Source organism: Gracilinanus agilis, chromosome 1, assembly GCF_016433145.1.
Source record: "Gracilinanus agilis isolate LMUSP501 chromosome 1, AgileGrace, whole genome shotgun sequence".
Classification (NCBI taxonomy): domain Eukaryota; kingdom Metazoa; phylum Chordata; class Mammalia; order Didelphimorphia; family Didelphidae; genus Gracilinanus; species Gracilinanus agilis.
This window is the reverse complement of record NC_058130.1, coordinates 717,671,006-717,695,194: the sequence shown is the minus strand read 5'-3', so window position 1 is coordinate 717,695,194 and position 24,189 is coordinate 717,671,006. Positions and strand designations below refer to the sequence as shown.

At 46.5% G+C, this 24,189-nt stretch overlaps 1 protein-coding gene across 2 annotated transcripts; it reads right to left on the bottom strand.

Annotated features, from left to right (window-relative positions):
- Nucleotides 1–1,146: 1,146 nt before the first annotated feature.
- Nucleotides 1,147–13,222, bottom strand: MATK (megakaryocyte-associated tyrosine kinase). 2 transcript variants are annotated; one of them, XM_044658511.1, is made up of 13 exons: nucleotides 13,043–13,222; nucleotides 10,576–10,628; nucleotides 10,058–10,171; nucleotides 9,781–9,896; nucleotides 9,319–9,538; nucleotides 8,590–8,683; nucleotides 7,258–7,323; nucleotides 6,839–6,938; nucleotides 6,375–6,459; nucleotides 5,769–5,842; nucleotides 5,167–5,362; nucleotides 2,549–2,635; nucleotides 1,147–2,228 (listed from the first exon to the last, which is right to left on the bottom strand). In XM_044658511.1, exons 2-13 carry the CDS (start codon nucleotides 10,582–10,584, stop codon nucleotides 1,998–2,000), a joined length of 1,392 nt encoding a protein of 463 aa, XP_044514446.1. In that variant the 5' UTR covers nucleotides 10,585–10,628; nucleotides 13,043–13,222; the 3' UTR covers nucleotides 1,147–1,997. The 2 variants fall into 2 exon arrangements, with proteins under 2 accessions (XP_044514446.1, XP_044514447.1); XM_044658512.1 differs by lacking the exon at nucleotides 13,043–13,222 and having other exon boundaries at nucleotides 10,576–10,679.
- Nucleotides 13,223–24,189: the final 10,967 nt, after the last annotated feature.

Here is a 24,189-nt window from a genome sequence, read left to right as displayed (position 1 = left end):
TAACAACCCTGTGGCGTTGTTGTCCCCACTTGATGGGCCTGGAAGGTATCATCCAGAAAGGGCTCTGGGCACCACAGCTATCAGGGGGCAGGGGGAGCATCTGCACCCAGGTCCAGCTACCATGCCCTGCTCCCAAAGAAGGAACCTTGGAGCTGTGGCAGCCAGGGGAAGAGGGCAGGGGTCTGGTCCTCCCCTACCACTGTCTCATGATGCAAGCCTAAACAGTCCCCTCCCTCGGCCTCAGTTTCCTTCTCTATCAAAGTAAGCATAGGACCAAATGTCTCCCTTTCTTGCTCTGACCTTCTGTGTCCATGCCAAGCCTTGCCAGGATGTCCAGGCTGACAAAGGAGCTGGCGGTGGAGACTGTAGCAGGCTGGGAGAGGGCGGGGGAGCCCCCTCCATAATTCCCCTCCTTCCCAGGCCCCTAATTGCTTCATCACTTTAAAACATTAACGAGCTTGGTCTTTACAAGTCTCCCAATTAGGCTAATTGGCCACAAATTGGTTAAGAGGGCAGGCGGGAGTATCAGGGAGGGTTAGGGTACTCTGCAGTTTGAGCCTGGGCCTGAGCCTCTTATGCCCTGGAGGCTGATGCTTTCAGACGCTGTGTCAGCTTAGAGGCCCCCAGAGGGGGGGCAGGAGGAAGAGCAGCCCTCGGATTATTGGGCCCCTGAAGGACAGGACTGTGCTCCAAGAGGTGACGGTGACATCCAAGCTGGGGCGCGCTGGGGTGGCCCCTCATCACCCCCAGTTGTGACCCCAGTCCTCTGGGGCCTCGGGGTTTCCAAGGGGAAAATAAGGGCCCAGTTTATGTCTTTTCAGGTGAAAAGGCTGGAGAATAGCTTCCTTTGAAAGGTCTGGTGATGTTTAGGACTTTAGGAAGACGTGAGACCTACCTTTAAGTATTGGAAAGAGGGAGCGGGCTTGCTCCACCGGGCCCCAAAGGCCAGAAGTGAGAGAAGGGGGACTAGGAAGGGACACACTGAGACTTTAAAGGAAACATGTCCCGAGAGTAGCTGCTCCCCTGGAGGATCGGGAAGCCTCAGGAGCCACCAGGATTCCCTACCAGCCTCCCAGCTGTTGGCGATGCTCCTTGCTCAGGTGGAGGAAGGATGAGGCCCATCGCAGTGAGTGAGCTTCTTTCCACTTCACTTGTATAAAGTTTATTCCAAGCCCTGTTCTGTCCCTCCCAGATCAGGGCCCTCATGGGGTAAGGAAAGGGATGGAGTGGGGCAGGGATCCAGGGATCCAGCACTTTGACCCCTGGCTTCCCTGAGCTCCGGGGGAAGTCACTTTATTGCTCATCCCTGGGATGAGTTCCAAAGGAAAGGGAGCGCTCCCTCGGTTATGGGATCCAAGAGATCTGCGTGTCAGAGGGCGGTGGGACCCCACGAACAGTCACCAGACTCGTGGAAAGCTCGGAGAAGATCTTAGGGAGGGGATGGACATTCATAGTGCATTTCCAAAGACACACAGAGCTGGGCCCTGGGCACAATCTCTCTGATCTCTGCTGGGGAAGTTAATAAGGGCTGGGGACAAAGAGACACAGAAGCCCGTTGTTCTCAGAATAATGAAGCCTCCATGTCCTTTATCGTCTTCTCCCAGGTTGCCAGGGCCCTCCCTTGGGCTTCTTGATTTCTACAGGTCATCTAGGAGCACCTCCCCTGGTTATTCCCCAAGAAGGTACCACCAGCGAAGGAGTGCCTGTAGCCCAAGGAAACCGAGGCCAGATTCCTCAGAAGCCTGGTGGGGGGAGGGCACAGCTGGACAGTCCCCACCCCATGCACTCTCCCACCCAGCCCTATTCCCCTTTTGGGTGGCTCTCTCAGCCCAGGAATGACCCAGGGAGGAAAGGAGATAGGAGGAGGCATTCTGACGTTCCCCAGCCTCCCTCCAGTCCCCAACGAGGTTGGGCTGGGCTGGGCAAGGCCTTGGGGAGCCCTCCACTTTAGCCTGTAGAGTCTGGTCTGCAGCTTTGGGGGCATAAGGGCTAGAGGGTCAAGGTTCTTGGAGGCTTTGGGGTCCAACTGAGCTGCCCTCGGGGACAGGCTCTGTCGCCGTGCTCCTCAGCTCCTTGGCCAGCTTCTCCAAGAGCTTCCTGAAGGCCGGACGGCGAGTAGGCTCCACCTCCCAGCAGCTGGCCATGAGGGCATAGACAGTGGCAGGACAGCCTTCCGGAGCCTGCATTCGGTAGCCCTGCTCCACAGCTTCAGACACCTCCTTTAGAGACTGCATTGGGGACATCGAGGAGACATTAAAGGCTCCTTGGGCTCATCGACAGCCCTGTGGCTCCTCTTTCCACCCCTCACCCCAGGCCTCACTGTAACCTTGGAGTATCCCCCAACCCCCATCTAATCCTGTCCCTGAGTTACACACACACACACACACACACACACACACACACACACACACACACACACCACACAGCTGTGATTCCAGGGTCCCCCATCTAAGCCTGGCTCTGCCCCTCATCGTGACCTTGAAGTTTTAATTCTTCCTCACTCTTCTGGCCCGCTATAATCTTAGAGCATACCTCATGCCATGCTTACCATCTTGGGGTACGGAGCCCGGCCATAGGAGAACACTTCCCACAGAAGGATCCCAAAACTCCAGACATCTGACTTACTGGAGAATTTCTGCAGGTCCGGAGTGGAAGTGGAGGACCGGTGAGATGAGGGGAAGACTATGGGATCCCTTGACCCTAGACTATATATCATCAGGGAAGGTCAGGGCAGGGAGAAAGGCCTTGGAGGGTGGTGGAGAGAAACAGGAGGAGGGACCTGGAGGGGAAGACACCTCCCTTACATGCTACCTTCCCTCACATCACACCCTCAGACTGCTGGAATTCTCCCTGATGCCTCAGCTCAAGTCCAACTTCCTCCAGGTAACATTCCCTTATTCCAGGCCATCGAAGGGATTTCCCTCTTCTGGTCACCTCCTACCCTGGCTCCAGTACAGATCTAGTCCAGAGTTAAAAAGGCTTAGACTGTTAGATGTTTCTCTGTGTTGTCCTGCATCCCTGATGAGACCGTGAGTTCCCCGAGTGTAGAAACCACAGCAAAGAAAATACCAGGTTGGGGACAGAGCTGGTTTTCAACAAATGCCAAGAACAGAATGTCAGAGCTAAGAAGACCCTTAGAACATATGATGCCAGCTGGGTTGGGGGAGGTCCTTAGAACACAGAATATCAGAGTTGGGGGGATGCTTAGAACACAAGATGTCAGATCTAAGAGGTCTTTAGAACACAGAATGTTAGAGCTGAGGGATGCTTAGAACACAGAATGTCAGATCTATGAAGTCTTTAGAACACAGAATGTCAGATATAAGAGGTCTTTAGAACACAGAATGTCAGAACTGAGGGATGCTTAAAACACAGAATGTCAGATCTATGAGGTTTTTAGAACACAGAATGTCAGATCTATGAGGTCTTTAGAACACAGAATGTCAGATCTATGAGGTATTTAGAACACAGAATGTCAGAGCTGAGGGATGCTTAGAACACAGAATGTCAGATCTAAGAGGTCTTTAGAACACAGAATGTCAGAACTGAGGGATGCTTAAAACACAGAATGTCAGATCTATGAGGTTTTTAGAACACAGAATGTCAGATCTATGAGGTCTTTAGAACACAGAATGTCAGATCTATGAGGTATTTAAAACACAGAATGTCAGAGCTGAGGGATGCTTAGAACACAGAATGTCAGATCTATGAGGTCTTTAGAACACAAAATGTCAGATCTATGAGGTCTTTAGAACACAGAATGTCAGATCTATGAGGTCTTTAGAACACAGAATGTCAGATCTATGAGGTCTTTAGAACACAGAATGTCAGATCTAAGAGGTCTTTAGAACACAGAATGTCAAAGATGAGTGGATGCTTAGAACATAGAATGTGAGATCTAGGAGAGCCTTTAAAACAAAGAATGTCAAAGCTAGAGTAATGTTTAAAACACAGAATGTCAGAGCTGAGAAGACTCTTAAAATATACAATGTCAAAGTTGAGAGAACTTTTGGAACACAGAATAGCAATGTGGGGATGAGTTCCTTAGGACTTAGAATGTCAGATCTGTGTGAACCCTTAGAGTATAGAATGTCAGAGCTGGGAGAGATATTAGGACACAGAATGTCTGACCTGGGAAGGGATTTAATTTTCTAATTCAGTAGATGCAATTTCTGCATTAATGAAATAAGGCCCTTAGAGGATAAGTGACTAGCCCAAAGTAACAAAGCATACTGATGTCAGCATTAGAATCTGAAATCAAGGGGTAGCTGGTTGGCTCAGTAGATTGAGAGCCAGAGATGGGAGGTCCTAGGTTCAAATGTGGCCTCAGACATTTCCTAGCTGGGTGACCCTGGGCAAGTCACCTAATCCCCATTGCCTAGCCCTTACCACTCTTCTGCCTTGGAACCAATACATGTTATTAATTCTAAGATAGAAGGTAAAGGTTTTATAAAAAAGAACCTAAAATCAAAGGAACACTGGGGTGGGAGAGCCAAAAAAGCTAAAGAAATATTGGCTTGCAGTGAGAGGTAGGCATGGTTTCCTGCTGTCCTTTGCATGGTCAGACTAAATGTGGACTACTGTGTTCAGTTCTGAGCACTTCAGTTTAGGAAGGCTATTGATAAGCTGGAGTCCATCCAGAGAAGGGCATCCAAGATAGTGAAGGCACTTAGGGCCATGCTACATGAGGACTGATTAAAGGAGCCGGGAATGTTTAACCTGATGAAAACCTGGGGGCAGAGAATGCCAGCTGTCTCCAAGTATTAGAAGGGCTCTCCCCTGGAAGAGGGATTATTAGACTGGTTCATCTTGTTCTGTTTGGCCCCAGAAATCAGGATTTGGAGTAGAGAATGGAAGTTGCAAAGAAGCAAATTTAGAGTTGATGTCAGAAAAAGCCTCCTTAAGGAGGAACTGTCCAGAAGTGGAATGGGCTGTCTCAGGAGGTAGTGGATTGGGGGAGGAGAAGGGGACCAAAGGTCAGGTCACCACTGGATTCTTGGAGGTGTTCGAGTTCTTTGGGATGCGTGGATTGGGCTAGAGGGCTGCTGAGGTCCCTTCAACTCTGAAATCCTGAGACTTCCAGATGGGGTTCATCTGACCTTCACCCTCACCCCTGATCCCCCCTCTGACAACAGGTGGATGATCCTAATGCCCACCCCTTCTCACCCCATGTTTCAGGGCTTCAGGCGCCGTCCACTTGACAGGGAGTCGGCTGGTATCCAGGCCCCTTCGCTCAGCCTTGGCCAGACCGAAGTCGCTGACTTTGGCCACGTGATCCTCCGAGATGAGGATGTTTCGGGCGGCCAGGTCTCGGTGAACAAGTTTCTTACCCTCCAAGTAGTCCATGCCCTCAGCCACATGCCTGGCCCAAGAAGTAGGTGGAAAAGAGGTCAGGAGATTGAGAGTAAGTTTTATACCATGGTCTCCCATGCCCTGGCCCCTATCTTCTTACTGAGCACAAGGAACAAACAAAAAATATATATATAGGATCAAACTATCAGACTTGGAAGGGCCCAGGAGTCCATTTAGTCCATCTCCCTCACTTTACAGATAGGTAAACTGAGACCCAGGGAAGGGAAGAGCCTTGATCAAGGCGACAATGGCAATAAGTAATAGCAAAGATTGGATTGGAACCCAGGTCCTCTGACTTCAACTTCAGTGTTCTGGGCGCTGTGTGCCACTCCTGGGATCTGACCTGCTTTGCCTCATAGACCCAAGAGGTCAGAAGCAACGTCTTTGAAGGTTCCTGCTCCCTTCCCATTACTCACAAGGAGAACTGCAGCAACTGGGCCTTGTGTACCAGGGCACGGCCCCGAGTTCGAAGAAAATTCACCAGGTTCCCCTAGAGAAGGAAGATTGGGCAGAGGAGATCCCTGTGAGCTTTGCCACTTCTTTCCTTCCCCAATACAAATTCCTGAGTCTCTCAATTCCCTTTCACCTTTCCCCAGTTCTCCCCCCTCCACTTCTTTCCCCTCCCTGGGATGTCCCTCATCTCCCCCTCCCTTAATTCTCTCCATCTTCATTTCCCAACCTCTTCTGTTTCCTTTTCTTAAATTCTTCTCGTCTTTTCCATTTTCCTCAAATCCCTCAATCCTTTCTCCTTCCCCCATTCATCACCCTTCCCCTTTCCCAGATCTCTTTGCCCCCCTGCACCCTCCTCCAGATTCCATCATCCCCTTTTAGCTTTGCTTCTTGGATCTTCGCCATGAGAAAGACGGGGGTTAGAGTGGGGCAAGGAGAAAGGAGCCCAAGGAGGAATGGGGTGGCAGTGGAGAAAAGATGAACAACCCAGGAAGAGAGCAGACTTAAAGAGGAAGCGTGCGCCCACTGGGGAGAGAGCAATGCCCAGAAGAGGGCCAGAGAAGACAGCTGACCTTGCTCATGTATTCCATGACAATGTAAAGCCCTTGGTGAAGAATCACCCCCAGCAGCCGCACCAGATTCTTGTGCTGTATCTTCCTAGGGGTGGGTTAGAAGAGTAATGGGGGGTGCGTGTATATATTAGAAGGGGGATGACCAGAGCCCAGCCACCCAGGGTCCAACCCTCTCATTTTGCAAATGAGGAAACTGAGTCAAACACAGTTGTCTAAGGTCATGCAGTAAATGATCAGGGCAGGAACACCCAGTTCTGGGCTTGGCCTGGAGCCCAGGTCTTGCTCTCCTCCAAGACCTGAATGAACACACCTGGGAATCTCCAGGCTCTAAAGGTTGGTTCCATTTGCTCTTGGGCCTCAGGAGACTTGGGAGCTCCCCCCTCCCCCAAGCCCTGGGAGATTATGAGGGAAGACCAAGGGGAGCTCCTTCCCACACCTTCCCAGATGGGGGTCCTGAGCCTTACGTCATGACAGCGGTCTCATCCAGGAAGGCCTGGGCTGTGACATCACATTTGATGTTCTTCACGGCCACCTTCTGGCCCAGGTACTCCCCCTGCAACACAGCTGGGACATGCCCATGACCAGGAGGGGGTCTGAACCTTGGGCTCAACCTGAGCTTGAGACCGAGGCTGAGCCCAGCCCAGCCTCCACTTCCATTCTGTCCACTCTCTAAAGCCTCCCCCCAGAGCTGGATCAGTGGGAGCCTCTTTGGAGCTCTCTTGGGCTCAGTCTTGGCTGAGTCTCTCCCTGGCAGGAGGTACAGCCTCTGGGGGCAGGGTTGGATGGGGGTGAAGGGCAGAGGTTACCCCTGAATGAGCTCTAGTCCTATCCTGCCTCCTTCCCTCCCCCCATCACCTATGCACATCTTTTGCTTCCCACTCACCTCCAAACTCTCCTTCCCCGATCTGGCTGCCCAGGGTCAGCTGCTGCAGGTTCAGTAACCAGCCAGCTAGGGGGGAAAAGAGCCCATCAGGTGGGATCCAGGCACAGCAAGGAGGGTGTCTCCCCTCCCTTTCTACTGAGCACATTCAGCTGGGCTGAACAGAGGAGACAGGAACAGATCCTGTGAGGTCCTCACAATACGGAGGAGCAGCCCCGAGAAGCTGTGACTTGGCCAAGGTCTCCCGGCCAGTATACGTCAGAAGTGGGGCATGAATCCAGGACTTCCTGGCTTAAAGGGCAGCCTTCTAGCCAGTACTGTGGAGCACAGGCAAGCAGATGCAATGTAAAACATTGTGCAAACCTTAAAGTGCTATATAAATGCTAGCTACGAGTACAACAGGTTGTCTCCCCATATGGACACACGATTACCATTAAAAATAGCGCTTCACAAAATTACGAAGCCTGTCTAGCCCCACACTCTCATTTGGTTCTCACAACAGCTCCCTGGGCTTGTAGTGGCTGAGTCTGCTTTGGGCTTTGGGGTTGGGTTTTTTGTTAGTGGTCCCTGGAATTCGTCAGGAAAGGGGGCGCTCAGCATGGACACTCCCTCCGCCAGTTCAGATAGCAAACTCCTCTGCTCTACGTCCATCGCCTGAGAGAACTGCCTGGGAGCACTGACAGCCTAAGTCACTTGCCCGTGCGCACACGGTTTTATTGTGGATCAAAGAGGCAACTTCAACTCGGGGCTTCTTGACTTCAGGGGTGATCCTCTCTCTCCTCTCAGTGCAGGCATTACTGTACCCATTTTCTAGATGGGAAAATGAAGACCCAGAGAAGGGAAGGGTCTTTCTTTATTAAGCTGGTGCTTAATAAATGTTTGACTTAAGTAGCCCTACACAGTGGCAGAGCCAAGACTGAAATCCAGTTTTCTTAGAGGTTTTTGGGTGGCAGAGAATAGAGTGCTAGACCTCGAGTCAGGACAACCTGAATTTAAATCCAGCCCAAAGCACTTATTACTAGTGTGACCCTGGTCAAGTCACTTAACATACAACTGCCTTAATTTTCTCAACTGTAAAACAGGGATGATATTAGTACCTTCTTCCCAGGGTTGTTGTGAGGATCAAATGAGATAATATTTGTAAAGTGCTTAGCATAGTGCCTGGTGTATATAGTAGGTGCCTAATAAATGCTTGTTCATCCTCTCTTCCCTCTTATGACTCCCTTGCCCAATAAGATCTTTTGTTATGCTCCCTGCCCAATAGGGAGTTGGGGGGATGGGGTGGAGAGAGACTTCTAGATCCTCCTTTCCCTGGATTTCCCCCAAAGCCCCCACCTTTGGCCAGCTCCTCCTCAGCTGACTTGGTTCCATGTTTCCTCTTGGGTTTCACTAGCTTTGTACAGATGGCTCCCTTGTCCTTCATGTAATGCTGTGGATGGATGGATGGACAGATACACAGATGGCAGCTTGAGATGAGACATGCCCATGGATGAGTCTCCTTAGGAAAGGGGAATAGACTCCCTCTCCTGGGCTGTGGGGATGACTGGCTACGCGGGAGGACTGCTGGTCCTAGCTCCCTCCTAGGTGACCAATGCCCTTCAGGAAGCTGAGGAGAGGCTGGGGGAGTCAGGGGGCCTTGGTTCCCATGGACACTAGTTGCTGACGGCTGGGTTGGTTTCCCTAGTAACCAAAGCTGGGCTGAGATCCCAGTTAGAATCTTCAGAAATAGGGGGTAGGGAAGAGAGAGGGTGGTCATGGGGTGGGGAGGCAGGAGTAGGCTTGGGGGGGGGTTGGAGAAATCCCCTGGAAGATTCTTTCAGGATTGGTAGGGGTAGAATTCTAGCTAGACAGAACTCTAACTCTATAGGGTTATTGGGAGCTAGGAGGAGCCTGGGGGTGGGGGATTTAGGGATCTCAAATTTACGGTCTTGGGAGATTTGTAGGGGTTTATACCCCTCAAAAGAAGTTCTTGGGAAGACTAACGAATCCTGGAAGTTAGGGGGAGGGATGGGAAGGATCCCCAGAAGCAACAGATGGAACCGAGGGATGGGGAGATTGTCAGACCTCTATCATGTCAATAAGATTGTAGAAGCAGACACTCTCATCAATGGTCAGCCGTCCACCATGGTGGAGCACTCGGTAGTGAACCACCTCCTGGCCGTGGCTGACACACAGCACGTAGTCACCAGGGTGCCGCACAGACTCCCGGACCAAAAAGAGCCCATCCTCTGCAGGCTGTAGCAGAGCAACTGCCTCCTGCCCCGAGATCTTGCCATGGAACCACCTGTGGGCAAATTGGGGTTGGGACCAGAACTGGGAGAGCAAGTCCTAGGGGAACACAGGATAAGGGGGTGGGGGGAATAGTGGGCCACGTAAAAGAATGCCATGGACTTTGGGAACTGAGGGCATTGGGCAATGCAGATTTGGGGGCATTGTGCCGAGTTGACATCAAGGAAACAGTAGGTGATAGGAAATAAGTCCTGTGGACAGCGGAACCTGAGGGCACTGAGGGTGCTATCTACTCACGGCATAAGGCTGAGCTTGGGGTCAGCGGGGATGGCCTCTCGCTCTCGCACGGCTCCAGCTGCCAACAACCCTTCCTGACCACTCTCGTGGTGCTTGGCCCGGTACCAGCTCTTGCTCTGCCGAGGATATGAGGCCAGAGCTGGTGATGGAGGGAGGGAATAGGAAGCTGTGCCCAGTCTTCCCTGAGATTTACACCTGATCCTGGCTCACGGGCCTCAGACCTTCACCTCCCCAGAGTCTGGGCCCCTTCCATCCCCACCTATGGCCCAGTCCCCACCTCACAGGCCTCCAGGATAGTGACAACCTCGCCCTTGCGGAAGGCCAGCTCGCCTGGCTTGGGCTTCATGTGTTCACATTTGGTGATGCACTGAGTGCCGGGTGTCCAGCGTCTCTACAGCCAGAGAGAGAGCCCAGTGGGACTCAAAGACAGAGGCAGAGGGCCACGAGGGCAGGGAAGAGGCACACAGAGAGGAAAACAGAGACAGAGGAAGGTAGAGATGGAGAGAAGTGAGGGGCGTCCTGGACACAGAGATGGGGCAGATGGCCATCTTCCCACACCAACCTCCAGACTATATAGAAGAGGGTCTATCTGATCCCCAATTTTGCCATCCTAGCCCCTTCCCCCAGCAGCACCAGGAGGGAAGTCAAGTTAATTAGGAGAAGCCAATGAGGAAACATGGGTCCACCTCAACCAAGGGTTGAGTGGAAGTCAGGGATACCCCATAGGAGGGCCTGGGAGACAGAGAGAGCACTGAAACTGGGGAATTCTTGGCCACAGGTTGAAACCAGGCTTACCGTCGGCATCTTGACTGAGACGTGGAGTATTTAGGGGTCACTGAGGAGGTAACCTGGGACAAGAAGAATGTGCAGCAACAGGTAAGCAGGGCCCACGTGCCCCAGAGCTGTCCCCCACGAGACAAAGAGGCCGGGAAAAGACCCCAGGCGTTCCGTCACCCAATTCCTTCATACACGGTCATTGGTGAGTCATTGATTTTATGTCTATATATACATGTACATACATGTGTATAGACAGTTACATACATGTATATAATTTGTGCATATGCCTGAGGATTCCATTTTACAGAAGAAGAAATTGCACCCAACTGAATGTCTACTTGAGTTTGGGTTAGAATCCTGTCTCTGCCACCTGCTTGTGATGTGACCTTGAGCAGAGTTTTTGGGTCTCCGGGCCTTGTCTGTAACTAGATGGTCCCCAAAGACCCTTGCAGCTGACACTCTATATTCTAAGGGTCCTTCCCAGTTCGACATTCCCAGATTATATTTTCTGCTCCTCCAGGCCTAATCCAGCCCCTAGGGCATTCCCCTAGGAAAAGGGAACAGAAGTCCAGAAGAATGGTGGACTCCAGCACCATTTGACTGGAGCATGGGGAGAGGGATGGGGGTCGGAGGCTTTTTCTCCTCGGTTCTTCCTCTTTCTTTTACAGAGTATATGTTGGGGGGTGGAGGGGAGTAGGAAGGTGGAAGGGATGACTCAAAGTCATTTCTCAGTACTTGAAGCCACATAGGAGATTTGGGTCAGCAGCTGGGGATTCTCCCTTCCTCCCCTTGATCTCTAAGAGTAGAGGTCCTAAGGTTTAAGCCATAGAGCTGTCCCTGCAGGCCAACAGCTGTTCTCTCAGAGCCTTAGTTCCCCAGTTTACATCTCCTTCTCATCTCCAGGGCTGTACAAGACCTGAGACTTTAATGGCAGCCCAGGCTAGAAGGCCAACTGTCTCTTGAAGGATGCTGGTCCCCCTTGGGGTGGAGGGAGGTATTTGAGGGTGTCAGCCTCAACTAGGAGAACATGCTCAAAGGATCTTGGAACTTGAGCTCAGAAAAAGAAACTGAAGCTCAGGAAGGTTAAAGGCCACACAGGGAGCAAGTCTCAGAGAGAAAGGATTCCTCTGAGGCTCTCCATGATTCCCTAGTCTTAGTCGGAGATGCCTAACCCCGCACCCTCCTCCCCTCTCTTCTCTGGGACTGTTGAAGAGAGCAGTATTAGGGAGAAGATAGCGATTTTGGGTAGGGTCCCCACAGTCTAAGATTAAGAAGGCTGGGGTGGCTTCCAATTTACTCTTTGGGGCAAGATTATCACCTAACCCGCCCCCGCCCGCCCCAGGCTATAGACACAGCATACACAACAGATGTACCGTCAGGTTCAAGTACTTTTCTGCAGAAGTGCCCTCAGCCACATACCTATCGAACGAAGAAGCTGGACACACACACAGCAGCCGCCTACCCAGAAGGCCCACTCGGCACTGTGAGAACCCCGGGGAGCAGCCCCCTCCGCAGGTCGGCACAGCACACACGGCATATGTCCATTGCACATCAGAACTCACCAGTAACACCTCCCCCTCCCCCTCCGTTCAGAGCCCCGCTGCCCAGGGCTCGCGCCAGGATGCCCCCAGCCACTGGCACACACCCGTCCTCCTGCCGGCCCCCCGCCACATACAGGGTCATGCTTCGAGGCCAGTCTCACACGCAAGATCACACAGTGGCCGTCACATAGAGTGCCCGTCACACACTCGGAGCCACACACAGCGACTGTCGTACGCGCACAGCACAATCTGTGCTGGCTTCGCCACCCCCGCTCCCAGGCTCAGACTCGGCTGCCTCTGGTCCCTGGGATGCATCCCTGAGTTCACCTCCCCCTCCTTCCGGACAGCGGCCGCCAGGGATGGGGAAGGAGACGAGGACCGGGATGGGGCTGAGGAGCAGACCCCCAGCCCCCTTCTTCCCCCCCACCCCCGCCCCGACAGGCGCGCTCCATCTCCGGAGGGCGAGGGGCGGGTGAGGGGCAGTCCCCACACCGCGCGCGCCCCCTCCCCAGGTCAGCATCCCGCCAGTCTCACCTGCCTTGCTTGGGTCACCAGGGCTCTGGACCACATGGGACAGGACCTGGGAGGGATGGGACGGGGGGGGAGGGGCGGCGCGGGTAGAGCCAGGCTGGGCCGCTGGGGCCCCACTCCTGGCTCCTCTCCTGCCTAGTCCCTTCCCTTCCCCGGAGCTAAAAGGGGCCCCTAGCCGTCGGCACAGCGCTCCGCCGTGGCCGTAGCTGCACAACTTGTGCCAAGTTCCTGTGTTTCCTCATTTTCTGGCCCCCCCTCCCCACCCCACCCCGGGGTGGAAAGGGGCGGTGGCGCTGCAGCCTAGAGGAGGCCCTCGCCGGTCCTAGCGCCGGATGCATTCACTGCGGTCCCCGTCGCAAGCTCCGTCCGCTCAGTCCCAGCGGGGGGGTGGGGAGTTGATAAGAAAAACCTACCGCATCTCAACCCCGCTTCCTTTTGGGCGTCCAGAGAGACTTAGTCCCTTCTTCACACCTGAAAAATATGGAAGCGGCGCTCTCATTAGGTGGCTTCTGAAATTATGACCTTCACCGAGTTCTAACCCTCCTCATTTTGACAAACACGGAAACTGAGATCCAGAGAGAGAAGGAGGTTTGTGCAGGTCACTGGCAAGAGGGACAGAGACTTGTAGCTCTGACTGCCTATGTCCCGAAGTCCCTTCTGGCTCAGAAATTCGATGTCTACGCGGATGAGATGGCTACATTTGTTTCGTTTTGCATACCTTTGCCTATGGCCTTAAAGCCCCGGAAGCAAATTAAATGCATCTACCTAGACTTTACCCCCAAAGGTAGGAGTTCCCCAGAACCTAATCTCCCAGAAGACAGCGAAGAGAGGCCACAAGGCTGGCAGGCTGGCTCTTTCTGGTCCTTCTTAAAAATAGCAACAGAAATATGAAACAGAGACACAGTTGCAATCAATTTTTACAAGAAAATTAAAATATAGCAAAAGAGATTGAGAAAATAAAAAATTAATGGTACATTTTAAAAAAATTTAATGGTTTGAGACAAAACAAAGAGAAGTCCCACGAAAATAAGCATTGGAATACAAAACAACAATGGAAATTGCATTAATCAACACATATTTAGTAAGGGGGGAGAGCGAGAAGGGAAGAATGAAGGAAAAAAAATATATGATCTTTATTTAGCTTACATTATAATGGGAGAATTTCATTGTTGTTCAGCTGTTTTAGTTTCAGACTCTTCATGGCCCCATTGGGGGTTTTCTTGGCAGAGATACTGGAGTAGTTTGCTATTTCCTTCTCCAGCTCATTTTACAGATGAGGAAACTGAGGCTATGTGACTTGCCCATGGCCACACTTCTAGTAAGTGTCTGAGACCAGATTTGAAGATCATTCTTCCTGACTCCAGGCCTGGCCTTCTGTCCACTATGACATCCACTTGCCAAACTGGAGAGACAACTTTAAGTAGGTATGTTCATTATGCCCAAGATAGATACACAGAATAGATAGAAGGAAGTAGGCAGGAAGTAGCAGCAGGCTTGCTAAAGTGGCAGAGAGGAGGAGGAAGAGCATTCTAGGCTTGGGAGCAGCCACTGCAAAGACAGGGAGGTGGGATGGGGCAGCACTTAGGTGAGGAAGGCCAGGATGCCTGGACCACAGAGGGGCCCGGTGTAGAAGAAAGCTGGAAGGATAAGAAGAAGCCAGATTGTAAAGAGGACCTCAGGTCAAACTGAGGAATTGATACTGAATCCTAGAGGGAATAAGGAGCCACTGGAATTGGGGAGTAGAGCCACAAGGTCAGGCCCGCACTTTAAGAAAAAAAACCACCTTGGTTTAGAGAGTGGGTAGCAGGGAGCAGGGAGGAGGCAGGAAAACCCTTTAGGAGACCTTGATTCGGCCAGCTTCTTAATGATTGCTCATCTTCCCTTTGATTTAGACAGAACCACCATCCCCAACTAAGGAAAGTCCTGAAGAGTGCCCCCAAGCTGAGAAAAGGCCTTTGCTAAATCTGGGGAGATCATAAAAATATAAATAAATAAACCCGGAGAGATCTAGGTAAGTCTCTAATTTAGAGTTAGGCACTTACATGGCAGGCAAGGTCAATATTTTCCACCCCACCTAGCCCAAGTTCCCAGCTTTATTGTTCACTTCCAACAGCAAAAAAATGTTCATCAAAAAATGTTCAATCTCCCTAAACCAATATTCCCCAACCCCCTCGGTCCACCATTATGGACGAGGCCTGGAGAGGCTACTGGGCTCTGTGGCCATGAGGTCATTTGTTAATAATTCCTTCTGGTAGTTCCCCAGATCTTCCAACTCAGAGCAAATTTCTGAGCCTGCTTTCAGCAGGGTCAGGAAATTCTGAAGTGGATTGTATTTGTCACTCCCTGACCACAATCCACAGAGAACTAACCGTGTACCAATTTTAGAACTGAATTTCTTTCTTAGAAGTCCTTTCCATGGTCTAGGCATGGTCTAGTCACACACTAACTGTGTGATTCTAGACAAGTCACTTAACCCTGTTTGCCTCAGTTTCTTCATCTGAAAAATGAGCTAGAAAAGGAAATGGCAAACCACTACAGTATCTGCCAAGAAAACTCCAAATAAGCTCACAAAGAGTCAGAAAGTTGCTCTCCTGATCTCTTTTCCTGAGTCTGCCCTTTCTCCAGGGTCACAGGGATATACCTAAGGGCCCTGGAGACTTTCTCCCTGCTGAGCCTGCCCTGTCTTAGGGATCCTTTTTCAAATACATTGGAAAGAAATTGTCTGTCCACAAGCAAGAGAGATAAACTGAAGAGGTTTGCCCTAGGATCTATATCAGGTGTTTCATGAAAACTAGTGCCTTTGGGGTGGGGGCTTGCCAAGCCCTTTTCAGAACTGTATTTCTCTTTGGGTGGGCACCTGTCACCCAGCTCTCACCCGAGGCTCCAAGAGGCTGCAGCATGCTCAATGGACCCATCCATCAGTGAGTTAGGGTGGTGTCCACCTTGAACATGTGAAGACTTCCCCCAGTAGAATGGGCAGATGAGAACAAATTGTTCCCTGAATCATGAAGGCAGCTGAAGTAGACACTGTGAAGTGCTTAGAGCTTTGCCATCCATCAAAGAAGCCAAAGTCATCCACTTCATCCTGGGCCATTGTCGGCCATCCCGACTTTTGTCTCATCACTGGACTTCAATGACTCTGGAAGAGAGAGTTTGGCTAATGACTTTGTACAATTCTGCCTCACTTAAATCCAATTTATGAACAAGTCAAGACATCACTCCATGATGTCCTTGGTCCTCTTCAAACACAAAGGACAAACAACAACAACCCCCCAAAACTAATATAGGTTGCCCAAATAATAATAATAACTACCATTCCTAAAGCTTTGTACATTTATGAAGTGCTTTACAAATGTTGTTCAGTCGTGTCTGACTCTTTGTGAGCTCATTTGGATTTTCTTGGCAGATATTGTAGTGCTTTGCCATTTCCTTCTCCAGCTCACTTTTCAGATAAAGAAACTGAGGCAAACAGGGTTAAGTGACTTGCCTAGAGTTGCACAGTTAGTGTCTGAGGCCAGATTTTGAACTCAAGATAGTGAGTCTTCTGTACTCCAGGCATGGCACTCAATCCACTGTAACCCTATTATTTCATTTTATAACCCTAATAAGAATCCTAAGAGGTAGGTGTTATTATTATTCCCATTTTACAATTGAGGAAACTGATATTAAGTGACTTGTCCAAGTTCATACAGGTAGTAAATGTCTGAGGTCAAATTCGAACTGAAGTCTTCCTAACTCCAGACCCAGCACTCTATTGGACCACCTAGCTACTGTCAGGAAGCTGAAAGTCCCAATGTATTCTACTCTGTCCTGTTACCCCTGAAATAGAAATAGGGCTGGGACCTGAGCCTTTGATCTCATTGTCATTTCTATTTTCCTGATCAACCACAATTGAGTAGCCTTGGCTTGTAGCTATCAATAGCTTCATCTATAACATTTCCTTAAGTCCTGGTCCTCTAATCACTTGGACCAGGCTAGTATGATCCATGAGTCCCACAGACACTGTCCTTCAATGGCCAAATTCTGTGCCTATAACCTTCTTTTCCCAGTTGAATTTTTTTTAAGTATTATTTTTTTTAGTTGGGCCAGCCAACAATCTTAAAAATAATCAGAGGTCTTTTTTCCCTTCTGTTGGAAAGTATCAAGGATTTCATGTAGCTGCCTTATGCATTCTCATTACTACCAAACTTGTAGACTGGCCTTTGCAAACATTCAGGTCTTGTAAAGGTGGAGTGTTACATCTCCAAGGAGCACAGAGGGGTAAAGATAATATCCTCTGGAGTTCTTTTGTTTCTCTAAACTAGTCTCCTGTCACTCTTTCATCAGCAACATGGCAAGACCTGCTGGTCAAGGATGCCCCTTGAAAAATGCCATAGCTTTCCATATTGAGCTGCTGGTACCACTTGTCTGACAAATGGCTTCTTTGGAGTAGCTCTTGCCATTGTTGGCATGGGATCATTGATTGCTGTGGAGGATATTAGTTTTGGTTCATTGGCTATGGAGGAGATTATTTTTTGCCTCATCAGGTCTCTGACATCCTTGGTCTATCTTGCTCTTACCATTAAGACTTTACGGCTAGCCAATGTTGGTCAAATCCTGGCCAATGTTGGGAGGCTTATTAATTTATTTCTAAATTACTTTCCTTGCCATTTTCTTGGAGATTGCTTCCTTGACAAGTCCCAAAGGAAGAGAATTTCCCCTAGAAAAAATATAATTTTCCATATTGAGTCTCTTGTCTCTGTACTGGTTGACTCCATAATTTAACTGGTCAGCTGTAGGAGGGATTTTTAGCTTATTTCCACGTATCCTCTTTAATAGCTATTCCTGGTGATTCCCAAATCTCAAAGGAAGGCATCTTTAACTTGATTGAAAAGTCCATAAGAAATTATCCTGAACCCCCTGACTCCACTAAATGTAACCTAATTTTTACTCCACTCTGGAGTTCCTAAGATTATTTGGCCTAATATGTATTTTTAAATTAATTTTTTTCATTAACAAGCATTTTTTCCTTCCTTCCCTCCATCTCTTGTTGGAAAAAAATGACAAAGTCTTTGTAACAAATATGCGTAATCAAACAAAAAATTTCCTATATGGTTCGATATGTTTTGAAAATTAATGTACATGAGTCTGCAAAAGCCCAGATTAACAAGGAATCTCTATAAACTTCTGAACTCTATTTATGTTGGAATTAGCAGACCATATCAAGAGCATCCTTTAAAAAAATCTGATTGGGATTAAAACAGCAACCAAAGATTGGAGTAAACATTCTGCCCATGCATTCAATATATTTTAGTCCTTCTCAAGCCAGTAAGGCCAGGTGGGCATCTTGCTGATACATACTTTAGGAGAAGTCATGTTTCAGTTGGAGAAACTTTCACTTGCTCATTTGGATGAGGTGTGAAAGACTTAGCCATGAAGCATTTTTCGTCTCATTTTTAAACTGCATTCATCTCAATCTCAGAAAGCTCTGCTTGTCTGTCTGTCTTCCTTCCTTCCTTCCCACTCCACCCTCCACTTTATTCTTGAAAGCTAGCAAGTAGGTGACTCACCTCACTTGCATTTATGCACAAAGGAAAATTCGGTCTACAGAAAGTAAACATTCCTAAGGTTAAGTAGCTAATAAATGGCAGACTCAGAATTTGAACCCAAGTCCTCTGACTCTAAGTTATATTCCCTTTCCATTGAACTATAGGCCCTTTTAAAAGAAAATGATAGAGAAACCCCCCAACACCTGCATGAGGCTAGTAGTAGATCTAACCCTTAGGGGGGAGGGGGAATATATATATATATATGTACATTTGTATGTACATATATGCATAATCCAAACATAGTTTCTTGTGGAACAATAATAATTTAGTGAGCATAAATATTCTGCAATATTCTGCAAAAGTATTACTTTAACACCCATCATATTGTGGAGGTAATGTTACATGTCTGAGGGGTTGTAGCATTGGAATCAAAGTTCCACTGGGTATGATCAAGCTGGAAAGACTTGGTTTTAGAAAGAATATAGTCCCGGCAACAGAACATACAACGCTATAAACATAAATGTACAATGCTATAGGAATGGTAGTTATTATTATCATCCCTGATGATGTGTGCTAACTAAGAACCAGACAAGTTAAGTTGTTCAAACTAAATGCTGATAGATGGAGAAACAGATATAATATTAAATTGCTAGAGCAGCTATGAATTGTTTTTTAGATAACAAGATGCAAATATACATTAAGATCTGTTAAGCTGTTCATGGTCATTGATCTTTGGATCCCATTACTAAGATTAACCCCTAAGTGCTTTATTGAGAGGATAAAAAGCTCTCTATGTATGAAAATATTCATGGAAGCTTTGTTTGTAATGACAAAAAATATAAATAACACAAATGCAATGACTGGGAGAAATGGCTGAATAGATGATGATATTTGAATGTAATGGATTGTATTGCATTATTAGAAATGACAGATACTGAAAATATAAAGAAAATAAGGGAAATAAATGAAGAGAAGAAGAGAGAATAAGAATAATACATACTAATATTACATTTTTAAAAATAGCCACAAAATCAGAAAAAAAGGATCAAAGTAAAACAAATCCAAAGGAAACTCAAAAGCAGAGAATGTTTATATTGGCACACATAATTTTTTGTTTTCCCCATAAGATTTACTAACTATATAATTTTTAAAATTGGAAAAGTGATAAAGAGAAATAAGAGATATGAGTAGTTTATTCCTATACAAGTCTTCATGTAATATCTCTTCATGATATGAAAGGTGATCCTAAGTCCTTGAAGGCTTATGTGCTGGCTAATCCTATAAATGTGTAAAGGTTTGAATACAGAACCTATGATTGACTATGTTTCCTCATTCCTATTAGATAGATTAGCATTTCACCATAAGAATGGCCATCAGGACAAATAACTGGAAATTGAAGGGATGTCTATCAATTGGGGGATGGCTGAACAAATTGTGGTATATGATGGTCATGGAATACTATTGTGCTGGAAAGAGCTGGGAAGACCTTCATGGACTGACGCAGAGTAAAATAAGCAGAACCAGGAAAACACTATACACAGTATCAGCAATATTGTGGAATGATCAACTGTGTTAGACTTAGCTATTATCGGCAATACAATGATCCAGGACCATTCTGAGGGATTTATGACAAAAAATGCTTTCCACCTCCAGGGAAAGAAATGTTGAAGTCAGAATGCAGATCAAAGCATATGATCTTTCAGTTGTTTATTTGGGTTTATATTTGGGGATTTGGGTTTTATAAGATTACACACTTATAAAAATGAACAATATGGAAATGTGTTTTCCATGATAATACATGTATAACCTAGATCGAACTGCCTGCCAGCACTGGAAAGGGAGGCAGGGAGATAAGTTCAATCATATAACTCAGAAAAATTTGTGTGGAAATTTGTTATTACATGTAATTGGTAAAAACACACACACACATTAAAATTTAAATTAAAAAATGACCACCAGGTAGATACATTTTTTTTCTGCTAACATATGGAATAGACAACAGTACAAAAATTCCCTTAGTTCTGTATGTCCTTAGACCTTTATGCTTCCCCAGTGGTGGTGGTGGAATGTCTAAGGGGAGCTACAAGTCACAGACTTCTTAAATGGTCTACAACCATTCATTTAAACAAAACACAAATTAAAATATAGATGGAGTTATTTTTAAACATATGGAATCTTTTCAGGAAATATGAATTCTTTGAAGGCAGTGACTTTTTTTTTCTGTCCTTGTATACACAGGGCCTAGAACAGGGTCTTGCACATAGTAGGCACTTAAATAAATGCTCTTTGAAATATTATGTATCTACTGTATGTGAGGTACTATACTGAATGTGATATGCAATGAAAGGTAAAAGTCAGTCCCTTCCCTTGAGGAGCTCGCCTAATGAAGAAAACAACTAATAATAATGTAGAAACAAACTATATGTAGGATAAATTGGAAATAATAATAGAGGAAAGGCACTAGAATTAAGAGGGATCTGCAAAGGCTTCCTATAGAAGATGGAATTCTAGCTGGGACTCTAAAGAATCCAGAGAAGCCAGGCTTGAACTGAACTGGACCACAACCATTTTGCCATTCTAACAGTAAAAATAAATTAAGAGCCAAAGAAATCATGGTGAAATGGAAAAATACCTTCTGGGTTTTTCAAAAGATCTTGAATAGAGGAATTAACAAGAGTTGGCATCATTGTATACAACAATCCACATTTCGTGAAAGGGATAGTTTCAGAGAAATCTGGGAAGACTTGTAAGAACTGATGCAGAGTAACATGAACAGAAACATTATTCAGTAATAACAATATTGTAAAGATAAGTTTGAAAAACTCAAGAATTCTTCTCAGTGACAAACCATGATTCCAGAGGACTCATGATGAAATATTCTGCCCATGAACTGACAGGTGACAGACAAGATATACCAATTGAGACAGACATATTTGTGGGGACATAAGTGATGTGGCAATTGCTTTTGCTTGACTAGGCATATCTATTACAAGGATTTTTTTTTTGTTTTTCTTTCTTTTTAAATGAGGGAGTAGGGAGAGAAAAAGAAAATGGATTTTTTCATCGAAAATAATGATTAATATCATGTAATTTTTCTGTTAAAAATAGAGACTCCTCAGTCTTTAATTTAAGTCCCTCCCCTCAATCTGCCTACAACCTACCTTTTGAGCCTTATTTCACACTACTCTCCTTCACACTCAACCCTCCAGCCAAGCTAGACTCCCAGCTGTTTGACAAATTTCTCATTTCATCTCACACGCTCCTGCCTTTCTGTGAGCTCTCTTCCTGGAATGCACTCCTTCTTCACTGCCATCCTGCCTGAATACTTAATATTCTTCCAACGCTCTGCTAAAGTGACCCCTTTTCCAGGATGTCTTCCCTCATCTTCCCAGCTGTTAGTGCCCTCCCCTTCTTCAGATTACCTTGAATCTACTGATCTGTGAATCTATTGTCGCCTCCTGCTAGAACGCAGAGACAACTAGGTGGGCTATTGGATAATGCATGAAACCTGGAGTCAGGAATGCCTGGGTCCAAATCTGGCCTCAGAGACTAACCAACTTTGTGGCCTTAGGCAAGTCACTCAAATTCTGCCTTTCTCAGTTTCTTCATCTATAAAATGGGGAAAATAATAGAATAATATCTCCTACCTTTATAGGGTTGCTGTGAAGACAAAATTTTGAAAAGGTGCTTTACAAGCCATAAAGTACAATAGAAATGCTATCTGTTATTAATGTGATGATAATAATAATAAGGATGATAAGGCTGATGCTGAAAGTATCTTGAGCTTCTTTTATCCCTATTGCCTAAATTTAGTGCTGTGTACAAAAAAAAAAAGGGTTTCAGTGGCTTGTTTTGCTTTGCAGGGCTCGCAAGCTTATAGAAATAAAACATTTTCAAGACTGTTGCAATTGGGAGCAGCTAGGTGGTTCAGGGATTGAGAACCAGGGCTAAAGATAGGAGGTTCTGGGTTCAAATATTCCTAGCCATGCAACTGTGGGAAATTCCCTTAACCCCCATTGCCTAAAACTCTTACTGCTCTTCTGCCTTGGAACCAATACACAGTATTGAGTCTAAAATGGAAGGTAAAGGCTTAAAAAAGGAGAGAGATTTATATACTAAGAAATGGGTAAAATTCACCCATAAGACATGATTGATTGAAAAACCAGTGAAGATCCTTGAGAAGAGATAGTGAAATATACCTTCCCCCTCACTGCAGGGAGGTTCTACCAGCACAAAACATCATCTACATTATTAGATGCTGTCACCATATCAGATTTTAATTTATATTCAATATGAATTAATTAATACTGACTTCCCCCCACAAAATACTGAAGCACATGCCAAAATCTGTAGAAGCAGAGAATAAAAATAGAAATCCTCTGAGGAATTTGACAAAATCTTTCTAGGTACTTAGCAACAACAATGCAAAGGTGAACACAAATTTGGTTGGTTTACGGTGGTAAATATAGGTCCGGTTCAAGAAATAAAAGAGGATAAAGGCTTCTAGAACATTCAGAAACCACGTGCCTATGAACAAATAATATTTTATTCAAGAGTTTTAGAAAGCATAGGCTCTTGAGAGAACCAAATGACTTTTTTTTTTTTTTTTAAATGAACCAGGCAGTTCATTGGATTGAGAGTTGGGAGATCAAGTTTTGTGTCATCTGCAAATCTGAAAAACTTTTCCATCCATACCTTCAAGCAAATCATTGACAAAAAAATATTAAGCAACGTAAAGCCAAGAATATCTGTACTTGTACAAATCCCCAATTATATGGGGATCTCCTGAAAATCCATTTCCAAAATGGCATGGAACCATCAAGACCTATTCTTTGGGTCTGGTCACTCCGCTGATTCTTAATCTAAGCCCATAGCATGCCATCTTTTCTTGAAGAATAAAATGGGGACTTTTTCAAATGCTTTGCCAAAAACCCGAACATCTGAGGGGCAGCTGGGTGGTTCAATGGATTGAAGGCCAAGCCTAGAGATGGGAGGTCCTAGATTCAAATCTGGTCTCTGACAGTTCCTAGTTGTGTGTGACTCTGGGCAAGTCACTTAACCCCAATTGCCTAATCCTTAATGCTCTTCGGTTTTGGAATCGATAGATTTTAAGACAAGGCAAGAGTTCGGGGTTTTGTTTTTAATAAATGTAACAGACTATATTTGAATAGATAGAACGCCCTTTTGGGTGCATTGTCTCCCCCCTTTAGAATTTAAGTTTTTTTTTTTTTTTTTTTTTTTTTTTTATGGGCAAGGACTGTCTTTTTGTTTGTATTTGAACTCTCTTTAATGCCTGGCACACAGTAAGTGGCTAATAAATGCTTGTTGCCTGACTAACTCTGAGGGAGTGGATGATGCCTGCTCGGTCACTTCAGAATCAGTCATGTTGAGTCACTTTGTTGAGTGGTCAGAACAAAGAGCAGAATAAACACTAAGGAAGAAGACAGATACTGCAGAGAACACCTTCAGTCTATCTTGTTTAAACATACTGTATATGCTGGGAAAAAATGAAAAATCAATGAAAGTAGACCTGGACGTTATCCTAATTTCTTGGAGAAGTTTAAGACAATGCAACATAGTTGCCACCCTTGGACACCCCCAAACTGCTCCAGCTAACAAAGAAAACTTCCCTGTCCAGCTCAGAGATACAGTAGCCACCAGCAACACCCATTTAGAGACCGTGTCACTGGCAAAGCACCATTATAGAGGAAGGCCACTATTTTTTTTAAGAGTCACTTAGCAAGAGAGTTAAGACCAGCTGAAAGGAACTGAGCCTATAGAAAACCGGAGGTGAAACTCACTTCTGCCAGCCTTCCAAGAACATTTGCAGATGAAGCTAGAAGGGGAGCAGCAAACATATGTAAAACAGATGTAGGAGCATCTTTAAAGCAAATTATTTCCATTCAACAACAACAAATGTTTATTTGTGAAGCAGTTATGATGGGGAAGACTTGGTTCATGGCACTAGCGATAAGAAGATAAATAATGATGCTGTCTCGGGCCTCAAGAATCAACATTCTATTAAAGGAGAA

Excerpts from the sequence above, each read along its gene's own strand:
- MATK (XM_044658511.1), bottom strand. Across the intron at positions 8,684-9,318 it reads ATCTTATTGACATGATAGAG|CATTACATGAAGGACAAGGG; the intron begins GTCTGACAATCT and ends ATCCATCCACAG. Across the intron at positions 7,324-8,589 it reads TGAGGAGGAGCTGGCCAAAG|CTGGCTGGTTACTGAACCTG; the intron begins GTGGGGGCTTTG and ends TTTCCCCCCTAG.